The sequence below is a fragment of the Onthophagus taurus genome, chromosome 6 (assembly GCF_036711975.1).
Source record: "Onthophagus taurus isolate NC chromosome 6, IU_Otau_3.0, whole genome shotgun sequence".
NCBI classification, from domain to species: domain Eukaryota; kingdom Metazoa; phylum Arthropoda; class Insecta; order Coleoptera; family Scarabaeidae; genus Onthophagus; species Onthophagus taurus.
This window is the reverse complement of record NC_091971.1, coordinates 660493-680188: the sequence shown is the minus strand read 5'-3', so window position 1 is coordinate 680188 and position 19696 is coordinate 660493. Positions and strand designations below refer to the sequence as shown.

Below are 19696 nucleotides of genomic sequence, written 5' to 3'. Positions count from 1 at the left end.
TAAATGAAAATAGTTGACGGTAATAGATGGCGACACCTTCATTCAAATTTGATTAGTTTCGTTAATTTTTAAAGTAATATTATGTACTAACGAATTATATAAATTAATCTTAGTAGATATATTATTAGTTGAGTTTTAATTAAAAAGTTTATACTTAATAATATAAGAAAAAAATTTCAATTTAATTCCCAGATATGTAATAAGATGGCTCCACTGTTTTTAAAATTTCGTGCTATTTAGAAATGAGTCAATTTCAAATAATTTCTAATATTTTTAATATGTAAATAAGAAAAATTGTATATAAATACATAAAGATGTATTCTTGAAACGAATATATATTTCATTGAGTAAATTATATTTTCTTGAATTAAGGCACATGCGCCCCAACGTACAATTTCTATGACGTATTTATGACGTGCGTATGTACCCTGTTCCCATTGATTACTATCCGAGGGACCGGGAACTGTTATTATTCGACGACCCCCCGACCCCAGGTAAGTGGATTGTGCAGCAACACGTTGTTCCAGTTTATTAAACTAACAAAGTTTTCCTTTAAACAACCCATAATTCTAAACATCTCATTTCATGCATGATTCAAAAATCTTAAACATTCTTTATTTGGAGTTACCAAAAGAAATTGTAAACAAGAAGAGAACATTTTTTGGGAAATTTCATTCTGAACGTTTAAGAAAAAAGAAAGAAAACCGATCGATATCATCTCTAGGGCGCTTAACAGGTGGTTCCATTCTAAAATTGGATATTTATTCGTCCTTTTTTGATTCATTTAGGTGGGTCGTCGAAAATGACAAGAATTACGATTATTTTTGCCGTTCTAATCTTAAAAATGGTTAAAACTCAAGAAATGTCAAAGGTAATGTGTAAATTTAGAAATAGTTAATTGATTTTTTGTTAATGACGCTTCTTTTTAAAGAATTTTATCGATTTGGGAATTCATTCAACAAAAGGTATGATTTTTGAGAAGAAAATTGATGATGAAAAAATCTACGATTTGGAAAAGTTTAATTTTGGAATTCATTACATTGAGCCAGGGGGGTTGTTAAATGATATTACTGATCTATATAAATCTGGATACTTTGATGGTGAGAATTAAAACTTTCTATTAGATTAATACTCTTTATATGTTGTTTTTAAATTAGAAGGAGTGCATGAACTAAGTTTAACGATGTGAAACAAGCTCAGTAGATGACTTGCAAATTTTTTTTAATATTTATTTATGTTCCCAAACTTTCTTTGTTAGTATATTGTAAATCTTGATAAAATTATTAAGCTCCAATAATCCCAGGACTCATAACCTTTCTCATATCCTTAAATTCTTTAATCATGTGGTAAGCTATTGATTTTGCAACCCCTAAAAATAAAGCGATGTTAATTAGTTTGATATAATTTATAAAACAGTTTCGAAGATTTTATCAACAATATCTGTCGTTCATCTAATTTCACTCAACTAAATTGCAGCAAATACGGTTTAAAACACAAAAGATATTAATTATTTGAATGTTGATAACTTAACCTACAAATTTAAAATGCTGTCAAAAATTTAACCAATCAGAAACAAGGTCGATTTGGTTACAAATTTAAAAGTTTAAAATCAAGGTAAAACAATGATAACTAATTAATACTGCACTAGTTTTATTAATATAAACTTTATTATTCACTTGTGAGAATATTTATTGCATATTACATTAAATACAACCTGGTTAACATCGTTTTTTAGTCTTCCCATCCTCCATTTTCGCGTTAACCTCTTAAAACTAAATGTCCCTAAATATACAACAATAACCATATATGGTGTTAATTTGATCACTTTTATTAAATTCCTAGTTATTCCTTATTAACTGTGTTGAATAAATTTATGAAGAAGTGGTAATAATCAGATAAGATTAATCTAAAAAAATTTTATGTTTATTTAGGTTATGTTGCTTAGTTATTAAAACTTGAGCAACAATAGATCGGATGAACCGAAAAAAAATACGCTGAAGAATCCGATTGGAAGCAGATAAATCGATGACGACTCACGCTAACGAACATGGATAACGAAAACTGATTTATAGAATTCTTTAAAATACATATAAAAAAAATTAACATATTTTATAGATGTTATCCATAAAATAATTATATTCTTCAATAGCCATAAGATTAATTACTTATTGTCACTTTGCTGATGAAGTTATCGCTTTTCGTACATTTTCCCCTAAAACCGGTGCTGAGGTTTTCTACAGATAAGATATCTTAAGAAAATCTCAATAGAGTTCTGGAATTATGTATTTTGACAAGATAGTCGCGTTAATTGTAAGCGCATTTAAAAATTTTTTAAATAATTGTTAAATAGAGATGTTAAGCAAGAAAAGAATGAGTTACCTAAAATACCATGGGAAGAAAAAAATTGAAAAAATGAAGAGGGAAATAAAAAATGAAAATAATATTAAAAGAGATTAGGCCCCATACTTTTAAAAGACCGAAACACCACGATAAAATATAAATGAAACAAGCAAAACTGAACAGACAAAATTTTTTTTAATTTACGACCCGATTTTGACAATTAAATCCGGGTTCGTTGGAATGCTGATTGCAACGAATCCGGTGTAATTAATACGCTGATACCGACCTTTGCATTACTAGGCCCTATCGGATTTATGCTATTTTAATAATTTTTAAATGTTCGTCAATTTTATTCCAAATTTTTATTAAAAGTGTTTATTTAATGAAAAAATTTACGAACTATTTATTAAAAAAGTAGCGAAAACCGATGATGCTCGGTCGTTATAGCGTCACAATATTTAGAAAACAGGAACTAACATATGTATCAATCGAATTAAGATGACGAAGGCATCATTGGAATGATGAGACCTTTTATCCAACTAAATTTTTTAATTATTAACATTTAAATGTTGTTTATTAAGAAAAAGCATAAATATAATATCGAGTACTCATTTTTTCTCTCAATTTCAAACATTATTCAACATTGTATCATTATAATGCTGATAATCTGAAAAAAATTTTATCGCACTTGGTGCTGAGACATAAATATTTTTAGTGTTAAGGTTGACGTGTTTCGCATGTATTTGTTTAAATGTGTATTTAAAATATGTGTTAGCAAAATAAAAAATATTGTAAAAACGTGTATAAGTCGTTTTATCTTTCGTGTAAAAAGAGTCGTCTATATTAACGGTATTAAAATAACAATTTTGTAAGAATGCGTAAATTTCTTATCATAATCATTGATAAAATACTCATTGTTAACTAATAAGTCGTACCCCATATTCAATTGCATTAATAAATTGTAAACTGTTACATAAATGTTATTAGAGGATGAAAATTGAAAAGGATTCATCAATTTTCTTTACTGAAGATTATTTATCAATATTATTCAACAAGGTAAATGACCCAAATCATATTGATTTTCCATATTTCTTAAATCATTTTAGATCCCGCCTAACGAGTATGGAATTATTACTTATAGACAATTACATGATTTTATACAAGTCGAAGATGATTTATTGCCAAAACGTCTCCAAAACGTTTTTAAGAATGTGGCGGAAACGAAAGGTGAAGATGAAATAAAACAGAATGATTTTATAAAACTTGTTATGAACGAAAAGTATTGCAATAAATTTGAAAAGTATTTAAACATGTAAGTGGACAATCTTCATAAAATGTTCGTTACTTAATTTAATTTTTTGCAGTTATATGTCATTTCTTATTCCTCCACCACCACCAACTGATTTTCAAATAGAAAAGCAAGATTTTCAAATAGAAAAGCAAAGTAACCTTCTCCCTTTGAGAAGAGTAGCTTTTCAAATACAACCTACAGCATTTCTAGGAGGGGGAGAAAGTTATGAATCAGAATATGATATTAAATTTATACCATCTTTACAAACCGCCAAAATGTCTGTAGAAGATATGGCAGAAACACCTCAAAGAATATATCATTTTTGGCCATTACCCTTAGCAATGATTTTAATTTCATTAACAGAAATTGTTTTATACATAATTGACGCTGCGCATGGTCTTAATTGGCGGAACGGTATCATATCGAACGAATTAATTTATAATCCATCAAGAAGAATTGAAATGTGGCGGTATCTTACTTATATGTTTGTTCACGCAGGGTGAAGAACTTTATAATACTATGATTTTAACTTTTTTGTATGTATTCCTGTTTTCATAGTTCATGGCATCTTTCAATGAATATTCTTTTTCAATTAAGTTTGGGTATTCCGTTGGAATTGCATTACACTTGGTGGCCGATTATTCTCGTTTATTGTTGTGGAGTGATTTCCGGTGCTTTAGGAAGTTCCGTAATGGATGGTTTTGCTTGGTTGGCTGGAGCTAGTGGTGGTGTTTATGCTTTGTTAATGGCTCATGTAGTTTCTATTATTATGGTAAGAAAATGTGAGATTTTAAGATTATGCACCGTACATAATTTTTATTTTAGAATTGGAAACGAATTTATCATAGAAAATTCTTATTAATATTTCTTTTAACGTTTATTTTGGTCGATATTTTAAGGGTTGTTATCGATTACTCAACGGGCAATTTAAATCATACCATTTCATATTCTTCTCATTTTTTTGGAGGGTTATCTGGTGTGTTAATAGGAACTGTTATTTTTAAGCAATTCACCCCGGAAGGCGAAAGAAAGGCGTTAACTTATATTCTTGTGATAATTTTTGTGATATTATTTGGTTTGGCTGTGTTTTATAATATCTTTTTTACAACTAAATTTCCTAAATAAAATAATAAGCGTAATTAAAAACAATAATAACTTTATTTATTTCAATAATAATAAAAAAGAATCTTAACATAAATGCAGTTTGATTATTTAACATTTAAGTGTAATTTACACATCATTGGAAAACGTTTTTCTTTTATAAGGAGTATTTGTCTCAAAAATAGTGTTTTTAGGTATTGTATATGATTTCACACTTTGATTGAATTTTTTTTTAATTTGTCTTATGTACACTCAATTGATATTTCAAATTTCTTTGTAACAAATTTGAAGTAACCGTACATAAATAAATAATAATCACAGAAAAACCTAACACGATCGAAACGTGTTCACTCAATAATTATTAATAATAATAATTAAAAAAAGAATCATTAATTTTTAATTTAAATAATAAAACAGAACAAATCACCCAATAATTAATTAATTTAAAATGTTTATGTAAAAAAGTCAGTCAAATTTTTTTATCTTTTCCCAATTTTCACTTTTTTTTAAACCTTTCTTAAGAAATTCGCAATTTTAATTAAGTACCAATTACGATTTTTCTATATAGAAAAATTGGTAATTAAAAATAATTTAAAACTACACTCTAATCGCACCAGAATTTATTCCATCATATTTTTCGTTCGTTAATTCTATAAATTTGTTCACAGACGCTTCGTAATAATACATCGGATCTGTTATTACATTTGGATCAAATCCTTCTTTTTGTAAATCATTTTTCTTTAATTTATAAGTACCTAAAAAAAGATTATTTAGATTTATTTCAAAATTAAAACCTAAATTTAATATATACCTGTCATATCAACAGTTTTTAAGACACGCACGAAAATTGGACGAGCATAAGCTGGTAAATTCTTTTGTAATTCGGTAACCATTTTCTCCAAATTGATTGTATTTTCTGGATCCAAAATAGCAGCCATTCCCGCTCGACCCTCTTGCCCAACAATCTACTCAATATCAAAAAAATTAACCAAACCACTTTTTTTAATGATATAAATAAATACCTCAACACCATAAACAACGCAATCTTTATAATCAACGATATTGCTAACAACAGCTTCAACTTCCGATGTAGAAACATTTTCACCTTTCCATCTAAATGTATCACCCGTACGATCCATAAAGAATAAATTTCCGAATTTATCGGCCATAATAATATCGCCAGATAAAAATGCAGAATCACCTTTAGTAAAAACATCATGTACCACTTTCTTTTTGGAAGCCTCTTTATCGACGTAGCCCAAAAATGCACGGGATGGATTTGATGGAACGATTTTTCCAATAAAAACGCCGGGTTCGTTAGGTTTGCAACGCATACATAACCCATTTTTGTCTCGGATTGGTTCCCCAGTTGCTGGATCACATCGGATAATCGAAATTGGATAAATTTTGGGGATAATTCGTGATATAAATCCAATCGCACCAACTGTATTATCAATATTAACAATATTAGCATTTCCTTCTGTTGCTCCGTAAAATTCGGCGACGCGAGGAATATTAAAACGGGTTACGAATTCGGGCCAAATTTGCGGTCTTAATCCATTACCGTATATTAAACGAACTTTATGGGCTTTATCGGATTCTGAACGAGTTGTTGCTAGAACGTAACGACACATTTCCCCGATATATTGAGCAACCTAAAAATATTAACAATTTTTTACATTTTTCGGTCGTAAATTAAGTCAGTTACCGTTGCATTGTATTTTTTACAATCTGGAAAATACGAGGAAGCAGAAAATTTCTTTCTCGTAATCAACGTACTTCCATAAATCAACATTTGACCAGTTGACATACAACCACCTGCTGTATGATAAAGGGGTAAAGGTGTATAAAAACGATCATTATCTTTAAAACCAGCCAAAAAATGAATAGCTACGGTTATAAAAATGTATCTAAAAGAAAAATTTTTATGAATAAAATTAATTAGATTTAATTTAAAAAAATATACTGGGAATTTCATATACAGTGAAATTTACGAAATTTATTCGACTTAGAGGATAATTCGAGATATAGAAGTTCGAGTTAGGAGAATTTCACTGTAACTCGCAATGTATGTAACTATATTACTGTAGTTACGAAACTATTATGCATTTGTACAGGGTGGTTCAAATTCGGTGTCCGAATAGGCTAACTCGGAAACTATAAGAGTTAGAAAAAAAGTAGCTTACATGTTATGATCTCGTTTTTCGAGAAACTGCTAATGCCGAAAACCTCATAGCGCTATCGTCTTTTGTTTTTCCGCTAGAGGCTAAAATTGAAAATATCGTAAAACCAGCAAGCGCAATTATCTTGGTTATTATTATAGCTGGAGTATTATAACTAAGACATTATATGGACACTTTTTTACAGAGAATTTGATGACGTAGTCAAAAAAAATTTTTCGGTTTTAGATTTTGAGATATTATCACAATGTTCGTTTTTTTAAATGGAAACAACCACTGATTATTCGCTTATTAAATTCGTTATTTTTTTCTGATTACAATAATATAGAGTTTGACAGGTCTATTTCTTATTGTTTTAGAATAAAGCTAAAAATTAACTTTTCTTTTAGTGTCTTCCAAGAAATTAAATTTACAGTTTCCTGTAAATTACGGTACTATAATTAAAAATTAAAAAAACATATTTCTGATATTTGAAACAAATATATTTGTTGAACTATTTAATTTATATATGTAATTATAAAAAGTTGGAATAGATTGCATAATTTCACATTTTTTATTAATATTTAATATTATTCTTAAATGACTTAATAAATTATTGATAGATGGCGGCATATGTTTTTTTTTTGAATTCAAATAAACATAGCAAGATTTGTTTGTATTCAAAAATTTTCTGAAGTGTCACTTTAAAAATTCTGTTTTTTTAAGATGGATTACGAAAATTACGAAAAGTTAAACATTTTAGAATGTTACATATTAGAAAATAAAGTAAATTTTATATAAATTTTTAGTAGAATAATTTTTAGTTATAGTACCGTAATTTACAGGAATCTGTAAATTTAATTTCGTCGATGACACTAGATGGAAATTTTACAAAAAAGTTTATTTTTGGCTTTATTCTAAAACAATAAGAAATAGACCTTTCGAACCCTATATTTTTGTAATTAGAAAAAAATAAAGAATTTAATAAGCGAATAATCAGTGGTTGTTTCCATTTAAAAAAATGAAAATTGTCATGATATCTCAAAATCTAAAACCGAAAAAATTTTTTTGTCTACATCATAAAATTCTCTGTAAAAAAGTGTCCATATAATGTCTTAGTTATAATACTCCAGCTATAATAATAACCAAGGTAATTGCGTTTGCTGGTTTTACGATATTTTCAATTTTAGCCTCTAGCGGAAAAACAAAAGACGATAACGCTATGAGGTTTTCGGCATTAGCAGTTTCTCGAAAAACGAGATCATGACATGTAAGCTACTTTTTTTCTAACTCTTATAGTTTCCGACATAGCCTATTCAGATATCGAATTTGAACCACCCTGTACTGTCCCACATAAAATTCAACATAACTTATTAGTACAGGTCTTGCGTAGTTTTGCAGAGGAGGAGTTTCTAGTTCTAGTTTTACACTAGCACTAGTACTATGTAGAACTAATACTATACCTAGAATCACTTGGGTTTAGCCGCACGTCTCTAAAGACGGCTAAACCCGAATGATTCTAATTATAGGTATAGTGTTAGCGATAGTTTTCCACTTGTACTGTCACAGTACAAATGATTCTAGTTCTTGGTCTAGCGCTGCATAATAATTAAAACTAGAACTAACACTAGACCTAGAACTAAAAATATTCTTTACTTTCTAGTTCTAGGTCTAGTGTTAGTTCTAGTTTTATACTAGAAAAAAAAATAAAAAAAAAAAAAAGTATAAGACTCATAATAGGTAACATCAACTCTCCTACCAACAGATTGGCTAAAATTATACAGATCTACCTGCACAATCAATTTCAAAAAAGTTTTAAACACACTATAAAAAACTCTACCGAATTGATACAAAGACTATCAGAATTTAAACTGGAAAAAAATTGCAAACTGATCTCCTTTGATATCACGAACTTATATTCCAACGTCCCAATAAAACCAACAATTGATATCATTAAGGAACAACTCGTCTTAAATAATAAAGACGAACTCGATATCATTGAAATTGATAGCTTTCTAAGCGTACTAGACCTCACCTGCAGACAAAACTTCTTCCTATTTAATGGCCAATTTTATAAAATGAACGACGGACTCCCTATGGGATCACCCTTATCTGGAATCTTGTCAGATATATATGTTAACAATTTCGAAGACGAACTTTTCTCAGAAAAATACAAACCTTTTACACAATACATAAAATTTTACGCTCGTTATGTTGATGACATTTTTATAATCTATAATGGCAACAAAGCTATCCTCAGGGCGCTTCACAACATCTTCGACAACATCTCCAACCTGAACTTTACAATGGAAACGGAAAACCAATGCACACTTAATTTTCTCGACCTTAAGATCATAAGAAACCCTATTACCAGCCTCCTTGAATTCGACATTTTTAGGAAACAAACTTTCACAGATACAGTTATCCCTAAAAACTCCTACAACTGTAACCAACATAAACAAGCAAATTTCCGTTTTCTTTTTAACCGTATCTACAACATCCCACTTAACACAGACAAAATAAAGACGGAGATCAGGAATATAGTCAAAATCGGTATAAATAACGGATTCAACGTAAAGGAGATGCAAAGTATATATAATAGAGTCCACATATCCAGGATTAATAACATTATATTCCCACACTTTAAGACAAAGACTAAACATATAGGTATCCCTTTCCATCCACTACTTGAGCAAAAACTAAAAAGAAACCTACTAAAATTTAACATTACTACAGCTTTCTCCTCTGGTTTTAAGATTAGTAAACTGCTCATGAATAACAAACAAAAACCTAAACATGAAGAACTCAGCGGTATATATCAAATAAACTGTTCAGACTGCCCAAAAATATACATAGGGCAAACCGGTAGGAACATCTTAACCCGTTTCAAAGAACACTCCTCTAAAGAAAACTCAGCTGTCTTTAAACATAAAAAAGAAACGTCACATAACATTCCTGCAGAAAACATAAAACTGCTGAAGAACCTTAAAAAATCGAGAGAGATGGACCTTTATGAGTTACACATTAACATTAATAACAAAAAGAACATGAACGATTTCGTTGATACCAATAACAATAGACATTTTTTGAATTTCCTGTAAAAATAAAAACAACTGCCTTTTCACACATTTTCCCGATAAATAATATCAATTTAAAAACCTGTAACCCCCGCACATGCTCAATTGCACTCCACTTTTCTTATTCTATCGTGTTTTAACCTTCGATGTGATACCTGTTTTCTTCGTAAGATTGTCGCGTTGTGATTTTATTAAGAATTAAATGTTCTACAAACGGTTTTGAATGTTCAATTCCATCAAACAACCTAATTTTTTACTTATATGTCATTTCCTGTTGTTTTTTCTTAAATTTTAGTCGTCCCAAAGAAGAAGAATCATTACATTCGAAACATATGTAGCACTTATTTAATAAAGAAATTTATACATCGATTCAACTTATGAACTTTTATTCTTATACTAGGACTGTTACTATGTAGAACTAACACTATACCTAGAACTAGAATCGTTCGGGTTTAGCCGTTTTGAAAGACGTGCGGCTAAACCCAAATGTTTCTAATTCTAGGTCTAATGTTAGTTCTAGTGACAGTGCAAACTAAAACAAACACTATACCTAATCATTCGGCTTTAGCTATCTTAAGAGACGCACGGCTCAATCTGCATGTTTCTAGTTCTAGTGTTAATTCTAGTTTTACACTAGCACTACTATGTAGAACTTACACTATACCTAGAACTAGAATCATTTGGGATTAGCCACATGTCTCTTAAGACGGCTAAACCCAAATGATTCTAGCTCTCTATTCAGACGCACCGCCAAACCCGAAACTTTTTAATTCTAGGTTTAGCGTTAGTTCTAGTCCTAGTGTTGGTCTAGTTTTATTTGTTATTCAGCGCTAGATTGTTGTATATTTTTATTGAGCTATAACGGACACTGCAATCCGTTATATCCAGATTTTACAGTAATGTCAAATTACAGGTTTGTTTGAGCAAAGAATTACATATTAGTTTGTAAAAAATAATGGTTTCTTGAGCGCGCATGCGCAAGTGAAAATTAATTGCTAACTGGTACCATATTTTGTCACAGCTCGAACAGTAAAAATAAAAAGCAAAATTGTTGACCTAACCTAACTTCAAGTAGTGAGGGTCAGTTGTGTATTAATACGGGGTTAATTATAGTAACTTATTTACCTATTATCATATTATATTTTTTAAAATATCTAGTTAAAATTCGTAAATAATAAGATATTTGAATAATTGAAATAATTACTGAAGAACTTTGTTAGGTAATTTGCTGTTTGTTTTTTTTAGAAAACTCTTTCGTAATCCTGCAAGAGGTTCCTTGCACACATGACACCCAATACTGTTCAATTAACAATTCAAGACGCACAAAATGATTATAAAATATGGAATGTTAATTCCACGAAACTATTAATAGATTTATATAAAAAATATAAAAAAAAGGTGGGTGGAATGGAAATAATTGCTGGTGAGCTAAACCAGTTTCATAAATTGAACGTTTCGTCAAATAATTGTGAAAACAGGTGACGAGTATTAGAACGAAAATATAAAAAATTTGTAGATAATGCAAATAAAACTGGCACAGGAAGGAAATATTTCGAGTTTGAAGGGGAAATGAAAGGAACGAGAGAAGCTTTATACAGGGTGTATCTGAATGACTGCAACAAACTTCAAGGAGTGATTCTTTAGTGAATTTTAAGGGTACTTTGATATATGAACCATGGGCGACTTCGGCTCCCCTAAGGAGCTACACCTCTCCAAAAATGGCGGAAAATTTTGGTTTAATTTTTTTTTCTCAAAAACCATAAACGCTAGGAAAATGAAATTTGGGGAATATGTTTAACTTATAATAGGGCACGTTTTGACCCTATTTGTACTTTCAACCTACCCTTCTAAACTACTAAACGTAACCACCCCCGTTCAATTTATGCCTAGATTTTTTTTATGAAGATGATAAATACATTGGAAAACTTTCACTTAGATAGATAAAACTCTTCTAAAACTTTTTTGTCTCTCCGATTTTCTTCGAAAATTTAATAATTTCTGAGAAAAAAAATAATTAAGCAAACACTAACTGTTAAGCTGTAGGGTTGTTAATCGAAAGTTGGAATGAATATTTAATGAAAAAATCTTAGTAAGCTTTGCAATCTTTGTCAGAAATATTTTTGACGTTTAAATGTCAGTGGTTTTCGTACTATTATTATTATCATGGGGGGGGATCTCAAACGAATGAAAATTGTAACCGTCGTCAACGCCATCCGATGTCACCGTCGATAACTAATTCTACACAAATTCAAATTTAAACAACCTTTAAGGTGGCTTATATTTCATTTCTTTGTTTGTATTCATCTTTGATTAATTAAGTCAAATTAAGTGATGTCAAATATAAATGATATTGATAAATCAGTTAATTTTTTTAATAAGTGTAATTTATGAGTGTAATTTTGTAATTAAGTGTAAAAAAGTGTAAAAAACATTTAAAATTTTTTAAATGATAAAAATGTCGGTTATTATTCCTTGCTGTGTACCATCTTGCGATGATAGACATTAAAAGGTAAATTATAAAAATTATTAATTAATAGAGCATAATTACTTTCATTCTGTATTTCTAGATATTATTTTCCGACCGACCCTATTATTTGAATGGCTTGGCTCTCTGGAATACACAATTCAAAATTATTTTAATTAATTAATGATAATCGTCTAAGTAACTATTGTGTTTGCCCCAACTATTTTGCAACAATGTGCAAATATGTTGAGAAAAAATTGAAAAATCTACCTACATTATGCTTACTAGGTAAATGAAATTTTGCATAAAAAGTTTGTTTTTTAATCTATATATGTTTTTTAAATCATTTAGATTTGTAAGAAGAAACTATAAATAATTGCTTTTTGTCTCCACAAGATCAACCAACAGAAGATATTTCAGGTATGCTGCATGGTATGAAATTAATTATTTAGTTTCATAATTCATAATTATATAATTCAATATATACCATATTATATATGTTTATACCCCGACATGCCATATATATATATTTATACCCCCACATATGTATGCCCCGACAAACTTCCTGGTGTAACTAGTTCAACTGTTATGCAAGTTTATCCTGAAGGTAGTAAACAACAAGGTTGCGAAGTTGCTTCAACCTCATTTTGTGAGGAAAATTCTGTCATTTCATTAGAAATGAATGGGAAACGGTTCCACCTAAGTGATGAAAAAGAAATAATTGGTAAATACCATAAAAACTGAATAATCATTCTTATATAAAATTATCTTTATATTTGTAGATAAGAAACGGAGGAAATTACCTTTTACAAAGAACTGCAGCAATTGCAACCTAACTGGAGTAAAAAAAGCGTTGTGTCGCGCTAAGAAAAATGCCACAATAATAAGGCAAAAGCTAATACAATTGAGGAAAAATCCTCAGGTATTGGTGAACCTCAAATATTTGAATAAAGAAACTAGAAATTTCTTTAGCAGCCAGTTCCGAAATAAGAAAAAAGAAGTACTGGCTCATTCCATTTACAAACAAAGTGGTGAAGGATACCGGTTCTTATCAAATTTCTTTTCATTACCATCCAGGAAGACGTTACAAAAACTGTTAGGGTAAACAAAATGTAACATTATTCTATTTATTGAACTAAAACTAGAACTAATAGTAGCACTATCACTAGAACTAACACTAGCTAGAAACTTTCGAAGTGATTTCAAGTCGTCTTCGATAGTGCTACTATTAGTTCTAGTTTAATTACACCGGCCGTGAAAGCCTTCGTACTTATATTCTATTTATGTTACCAAATTTTATTAGTTTTGTGAATAATAAATTTTTATGTTGAAATTAGATCTTTCATTTAAAATATATTAAATAAAATAAATTTAAATGAATTTTATTTCATTTTTTCAAAGCAATATTAGTTGTGTTATTTTTAAATTTGGCGGTTAAAGTTAGCCCCAACAATCTGGCAACGTCGGTCGCTTCGCTTCGATGCGCAGCGAACAATGTTGCCAGATCGTTGGTTAGCCCAGTTTTCCACCATTATCCTAGTCGAAGTTGGTTTTAATCTATGATTAGTACTCTGCGGTGACATCGGATGGCGCTGTACGCAAGGTACAATTTAATAAGGTAGAGTTGGCCATCTCTATCCTTCCTTGTCTCTGATTATTATTTTATTTAAAATTTTGAAACGTCGAGTGAACCAGCGTAAATGCGATAGAACTTTATTTAAAAAACAATAATAATAGTAAGAAAAACACTGACATTTAAACGTCAAAAATATTTCTGACAAAGATTGCAAAGCCTACTAAGATTTTTTCATTAAAAATTCATTCCAACTTTTGATCGACAACCCCGTTGTTTAACGTGCAGTGTTTGCTTTATTATTTTTTTTCTCAAAAATTAGTCGTTTTTGTAAAAATTTTAAAGATACAAAAAAGTTTTAGGATACTTTCATCTACCTAGATAAATTTTTTTTTGATGTATTAATCATCTGCATAAAAAAAATATTAGCAAAAATGTAAAGGGGGTAGTTACGTTTAGTAGTTTAGAGGGGTAGGTTGAAAGTACAAATAGGGTCAAAACGTGCCCTATTATGAGTTAAACATATTCCCCAAATTTCATTTTCCTAGCGTTTATGGCTTTTCAGAAAAAAAAATTAAACCAAAATTTTCCGCCATTTTTGGAGGGGTGTAGCTCCTTAGGGGAGCCGAAGTCGCCCATGGTTCATATATCAAAGTACCCTTAAAATTCACTAAAGAATCACCCCTTGAAGTTTGTTGCAGTCATTCAGATACACCTTGTATATAGTTTGTTCCAATAAACGGTTTGACTCGTCAAATTGAATCACATAGTGAAATAATGCAATGAAATCCGCTGAAATGTGACATTACTGGACATGTGCGATTGCATTTGACGAGTAACGAGTCGGATCGCTTATTGGAACAAAGCTAATATAATACTGGCTGGCTTTAAATCGATTTGCTAGATAAATTCTGAGTCGCTATACTGTTGTACTGTTATTTCGAAATACTCTTCATTGTTTGGTCTTATTCACACTGGTGTATCAAGTAATTCACCTTGACTCAAAATTTACTATACTATACTACTGTTCTGTGTCTTGCCACTGCTTGAACAAACCTTATGTTGCATTTTATGTGGTTTCTATAGAAATATATTTTTGTATATTGCATCTTAAGTGTAATTCACTGTAGATGAAAAATGAAAGAAAAAAACGAACCTAGAATTTGTAATAACAGCGGCTTTTGGTAATCCGGTTGTGCCAGAAGTATAAATATAAACTAAACCATCTTGATTTCCGACTGTTCCATCTAAAACAGGAGCTGCCGAGCTTGCATTCTTTAATAATTCATTAACATTTTCAAATCTTGGATCACTATGTTCTGATGATACATGTTTTGGATCAGTAAATTGATATAAAGCTACTTTGTTGTTAATTTCATCAAAAATTTCCAAGAGTTCTATAAAAATTTAAGTTTATTATTAGATAAATTTTATGTTATATCAAGGACGGTAGAATCTAAAATTCGTCAGTATTCCCTCAATCAGCTGTTATTTATATTAGATTTACTTTTAAAGTAAACTATGTTGTGTGGAGTGACTTTAACATTTATCACAAGTAGATTTCATGAATTAATCTTTCAATTAAAATTACTAATACGGCCAAACCCGACTGTTTCTAGTTCAAGGTCTAGTGATAGCTCTAGTTTTAGTTGTTATTCAGCGTCAGATTATTGCATATTTTTCATTGAACTAAAACTATAGTAATTGAACAGGCCGGCGAGTTGTATTCTACCATCCTTAATATAAATTAAATACCTACCTGGTTTTAATTCATCCCCAAAAACACATGCAACACTTTTAGCAACCGTTATAGAATGCAATAAAGATTTCTGTTTTAAATTGCTGTTAATAAGCGGTATAACACATCCAATTTTAGATAATCCTAACCAAAAACCAATGTATTCAGGTTTATTGTCTAAATATAAAGCGATTACGTCGCCTTTTTTGTAGCCTTGACTCTTAAAAATGTTCGCTACTTTGTTACTGAACTCTTCAAGCTAAAACAAAAAGGTTATCTTTAATGTTTTTTGACCTAAATTCATTATTTTTTGATTTACAAACCTGCCCGAAAGTAAATGATCTATCTTCGAAAACAACCGCTTCTCTGTTAGGCCACTTTTTAGCGTTTTCAGAGAAAATTTGCGCAACTGTCATATTTCTTCTTGCATATCTCCTGATTTGTCGAAGAGTTTTTATGTATCTCGATAAAGCTCTATACAAAAAAAAATTGATATCAAAAGTTAAAAATGATTATTCATTTGAAAGGTATATAATGTTTTTAACCTTTGATCTTTGAAACCATTTTCAAAGCATTTTATTGCTTTTCATTAAGGTCGCGGTTTAAAAATCCAGGTGTTTTTAAACGTTTTATCTTTCATCAACAATTAACATTTTAAAGACTATAAAACCCACGTTAATACATTAACAATTACTTCTACAAATATAATATTTACTAAAACCATTTACAGAGGTAATATTTACCGAAACAACATTTGTACAGATTAATAGGTGCTAAAAATTGCTGATAAATCAATCAAACACCAATACAAATAAATTTTTTTCTTTTAAAACATCGATTTTGTTAAAACAGAAAGGAAATTGTTATTAGAAATCAAGATTTAGATAAGCTATCATTTTTATTAATAAAATATGGCCTAAGGACCACTCAAAAATGATTCAAATTAAAATTAAGAACTTTGACAACTGTCAATTTAAATGTCAAATTGACATTTTAAATGTCAAAACATCAAAAATTAAAATGATTAAGAATAAAATAAATATGTTAAATACAATGATATATAATAATTTAAAAAAAAAATGTTTGATTACGTTTGGGTTATGTTTGTCGCTTTTTAATTTAAATAAAAACTGGGTTAATTGCAAAATGTAAAACGAAACTTACGTGAAATCTCTTTTGGCTGTACACGCGGCAACGTAAAACCAATCGTGTTTTACTATAATTAGGAATAAAAGTAACGCTGGGAAAAGGTAAATAAGGAAGTATTCCCATCCCTCGTAGTACCATAACAAACCACCACCGGTCATTAATCCGGACATAAGAAACATGACTGCCACCCGTTGTAGGAAGACTGTCACTATTTGCGTTTTTTCCTCGACGACGTCGTCGTGCCCCTTTGAAGCGCCGCGAGTTATGTCCCCCTTTTCTACGTCCGCATTTCGATGCTTTGACGACGTCTGGAAATTACGAATAATGACAATTTGAATGTCGGTAAAGACGAAAACATTAAAATAAAAGATCGGTTGGATTTAAAAAATAGACAGGTTGATGTGTAAAATGCAAATTGTAATTAAATAATGTGTAAATCTTAAAAGTTTTCCTTCTTTTTAAATGGAAATTTAAACATTTCTAACCAACAATATTTAGAATTCTCTTTTATATCGGTAAAGAAGATAACTATACTGACTTTAAATTTGCTTATAAATAAATTTAAATTATTAGAATTTTTATTAATTAATTTGAATTATTCTTAAGTTATTTCGTATTAGGAATCAATTAGGTGAAATTGGTAATTAAATAATTATATTAATTTTGATATAAACCAAAAATTGTTGTGATTTAATATAAAATAAGCTTTTATCAGTACTTTTGAATCTCATCCACTTATGATTTTGCTTTTTTAAGTATGTAACAATTGGAGATTTATCATTTCAAAATAAAACGTAATTTAAAGATTTTCAAGGTGAAGATTTAATCAAAATTTTATATTAAAAGCGTAACTTTAAAGTTTCAAATTTGATAGAAACGTGATGTGATAAAATACAATATTAAATATATAAATTAAAATACGAACCATTTTTTTATATGTTTTTGACGATATTTCACCTTAACAACTTTAAATCGCAAAAACTACTAATGAATCCGTTGCACATCCAAGTTATTAAACGCGCCGATTTGAACTGAAATTGAAAATCGGTTCAATGTACAAGCATCCTAGCAATTCATATTTTATCATGTACAATAATCTCCTTCAGGTCGAATTCGTCGACACCTAGAGAGGTGTAACATCGATAAGCCCCCTAAAAAGCCACGATAATTATCGAGTTTCAATTGGGTCGTCAAGATAATTTGTATTTTTTACGATTTATGTTCATTTGGAACATAAAAAAATATTTTGTTAAGATTCCTTTCATTTTTATATTAAGGTCAAAGTTTGAAATGTTTTTTTATAAAGGGAGATAATTGTGTGGTTGATTATCTAAATTCTTATAATTGCGTCATTTAGATTATAATTTTGAGTACTTTCGATAGAGATAGATATTTCTATTTATAAAAACTTTTTTATGCAGGTTTGTGATTTTAAATTAATTAAAATAAAATTTGTTGAATTTGAACGTTAATTTATTTAGTTAAGAAGAAGTCTTTTTTTTAAATTTCGAAATGTAATTAATTTAACCTTGAAATATTTGAAAGAGATAACTAAAAATAAACAATAAAAAGAAAAATAACATTTTTTAAATCTTATCGATCCTAGCAATAATGAAATCAGCGATTGTTATCTTTTTGATAAATAATTTCTTTTATGATAGACATTTTAAAACGATTTTTATTTAAATATTTAAATTTGAAAGAGATAATAATTCAAGAAGTGCTTATTGTTTTATCTTAGAACATAATTGAAATTTGGTTAGCTCAAAGAATGTTTTATCCAAATAATTCTTTATCGAACCGGTTTGTTTATCTTTTTCTTTGAGAAACCTGTGGTTTACCTCGACCCAAAAGGTTAAAAATGTCAAAACGAAATTGCAATATCACCTAGATACTTTTTTTTTTATTAACACAAAGACTCATTAATTCGTATCATTTTAATAAAAACAAATTCATATAAAAATTGATGTATATTGTGTTAAACGAATCCGCATAATCGGATTTTGAACGTTTTATTTGCTATCATTATATTATCCACAAAAAGTAATAGTTGAGGTTATATCAATAAGTCAAAAATGACAAATCATGACGTTTGATGTGTCATAAATAAAAGCCCCCAGATGATGTTTTACCAATACCAACATTATGACAGTTGTTTAAAAAAATAACCTATAATTTTTATTGTCAAAAACATACAATATTTAAATCGTTTTATAAAAACCTTGAAGTTATTCTACTTAGAAATATTAACCCTTAACTGTGTAAGCGTAACTTGAAACAACCAGCACAGTTAAGGGTTAATGAAAAATGTAAAACTTACCTGTTCTTTAGTACCATTCATTTTCTTTTAATACAATGCTTATTTATCAAACGAACACGGAAAAACACTTTCTAAACTGTTCAAAGTTTATTTTTAAACGAATTAATGAGAAATGTCGATGATTACAGCTAATTAAAAACTAGTTGCGTTGAAACATTTATCCTGTTAATTAATGTATAAAAATATTATTTTTCATTCGCAAACACAATTATTTTTGTTCTTACACCTACGACAACACGAAACGGTTTGAAACCGAATGTTTTTCCTATATAAAAACGGTAGCGTTTCAAATCCCCCACCGTTTTCCTCCGTTTCAAGCCGATTTTAATTCTTTTCCTAACAATATCACTACTAATTTTTGTTAATTAAAAATAATAATTTGAGATTTTCTTCGTATTGCTAGTATTTAAAAAAAAATGTTTTTGAAGATATTGATGATAAGATAAATTGGGCGATGACGAATGGAAGAAGTGTGTCGTGAAAT

At 29.3% G+C, this 19696-nt stretch overlaps 2 protein-coding genes and 1 long non-coding RNA gene across 5 annotated transcripts; 2 read left to right on the top strand and 1 right to left on the bottom strand.

Moving 5' to 3' along the window:
• The first annotated feature begins 402 nt into the window (after positions 1 to 402).
• LOC111414662 (rhomboid-related protein 2-like) lies at positions 403 to 4829 on the top strand. The gene is made up of 8 exons (XM_023046061.2): positions 403 to 494; positions 789 to 871; positions 932 to 1100; positions 1932 to 3396; positions 3447 to 3652; positions 3705 to 4130; positions 4190 to 4403; positions 4457 to 4829. Exons 4-8 carry the CDS (start codon positions 3331 to 3333, stop codon positions 4754 to 4756), a joined length of 1212 nt encoding a protein of 403 aa, XP_022901829.2. The 5' UTR covers positions 403 to 494; positions 789 to 871; positions 932 to 1100; positions 1932 to 3330; the 3' UTR covers positions 4757 to 4829.
• On the bottom strand, positions 4771 to 19447 carry LOC111414650 (long-chain fatty acid transport protein 4-like). Of its 3 annotated transcripts, none has more exons than XM_023046043.2 (9): positions 19213 to 19447; positions 16908 to 17200; positions 16067 to 16217; positions 15765 to 16002; positions 15162 to 15402; positions 6441 to 6642; positions 5755 to 6387; positions 5544 to 5697; positions 4771 to 5487 (listed from the first exon to the last, which is right to left on the bottom strand). In XM_023046043.2, exons 1-9 carry the CDS (start codon positions 19231 to 19233, stop codon positions 5330 to 5332), a joined length of 2091 nt encoding a protein of 696 aa, XP_022901811.2. In that variant the 5' UTR covers positions 19234 to 19447; the 3' UTR covers positions 4771 to 5329. The 3 variants fall into 3 exon arrangements, with proteins under 3 accessions (XP_022901811.2, XP_022901812.2, XP_071052771.1); XM_023046044.2 differs by lacking the exon at positions 19213 to 19447 and adding an exon at positions 17818 to 17920; XM_071196670.1 differs by lacking the exons at positions 16908 to 17200; positions 19213 to 19447 and adding an exon at positions 16289 to 16378.
• On the top strand, positions 11458 to 13765 carry LOC139430056 (uncharacterized). The gene is made up of 3 exons (XR_011640627.1): positions 11458 to 12720; positions 12784 to 13156; positions 13215 to 13765. It is a non-coding gene; the product is annotated as an uncharacterized lncRNA (long non-coding RNA).
• Positions 19448 to 19696: the final 249 nt, after the last annotated feature.

Coding starts and splice junctions, on each gene's coding strand:
- LOC111414662 (XM_023046061.2), top strand. CDS start 3,331: ATGAAAATTGAAAAGGATTCATCAATTTTCTTTACTGAAGATTATTTA. Junction 3,653..3,704: donor TTTGAAAAGTATTTAAACAT/GTAAGTGGACAA, acceptor AATTTTTTGCAG/TTATATGTCATTTCTTATTC. Junction 4,404..4,456: donor ATGTAGTTTCTATTATTATG/GTAAGAAAATGT, acceptor TTTTTATTTTAG/AATTGGAAACGAATTTATCA.
- LOC111414650 (XM_023046043.2), bottom strand. CDS start 19,233: ATGAATGGTACTAAAGAACAG. Junction 6,643..15,161: donor GCTGTTATTACAAATTCTAG/GTTCGTTTTTTT, acceptor TTTTTCTTTTAG/ATACATTTTTATAACCGTAG. Junction 5,698..5,754: donor GCGTTGTTTATGGTGTTGAG/GTATTTATTTAT, acceptor GATATTGAGTAG/ATTGTTGGGCAAGAGGGTCG.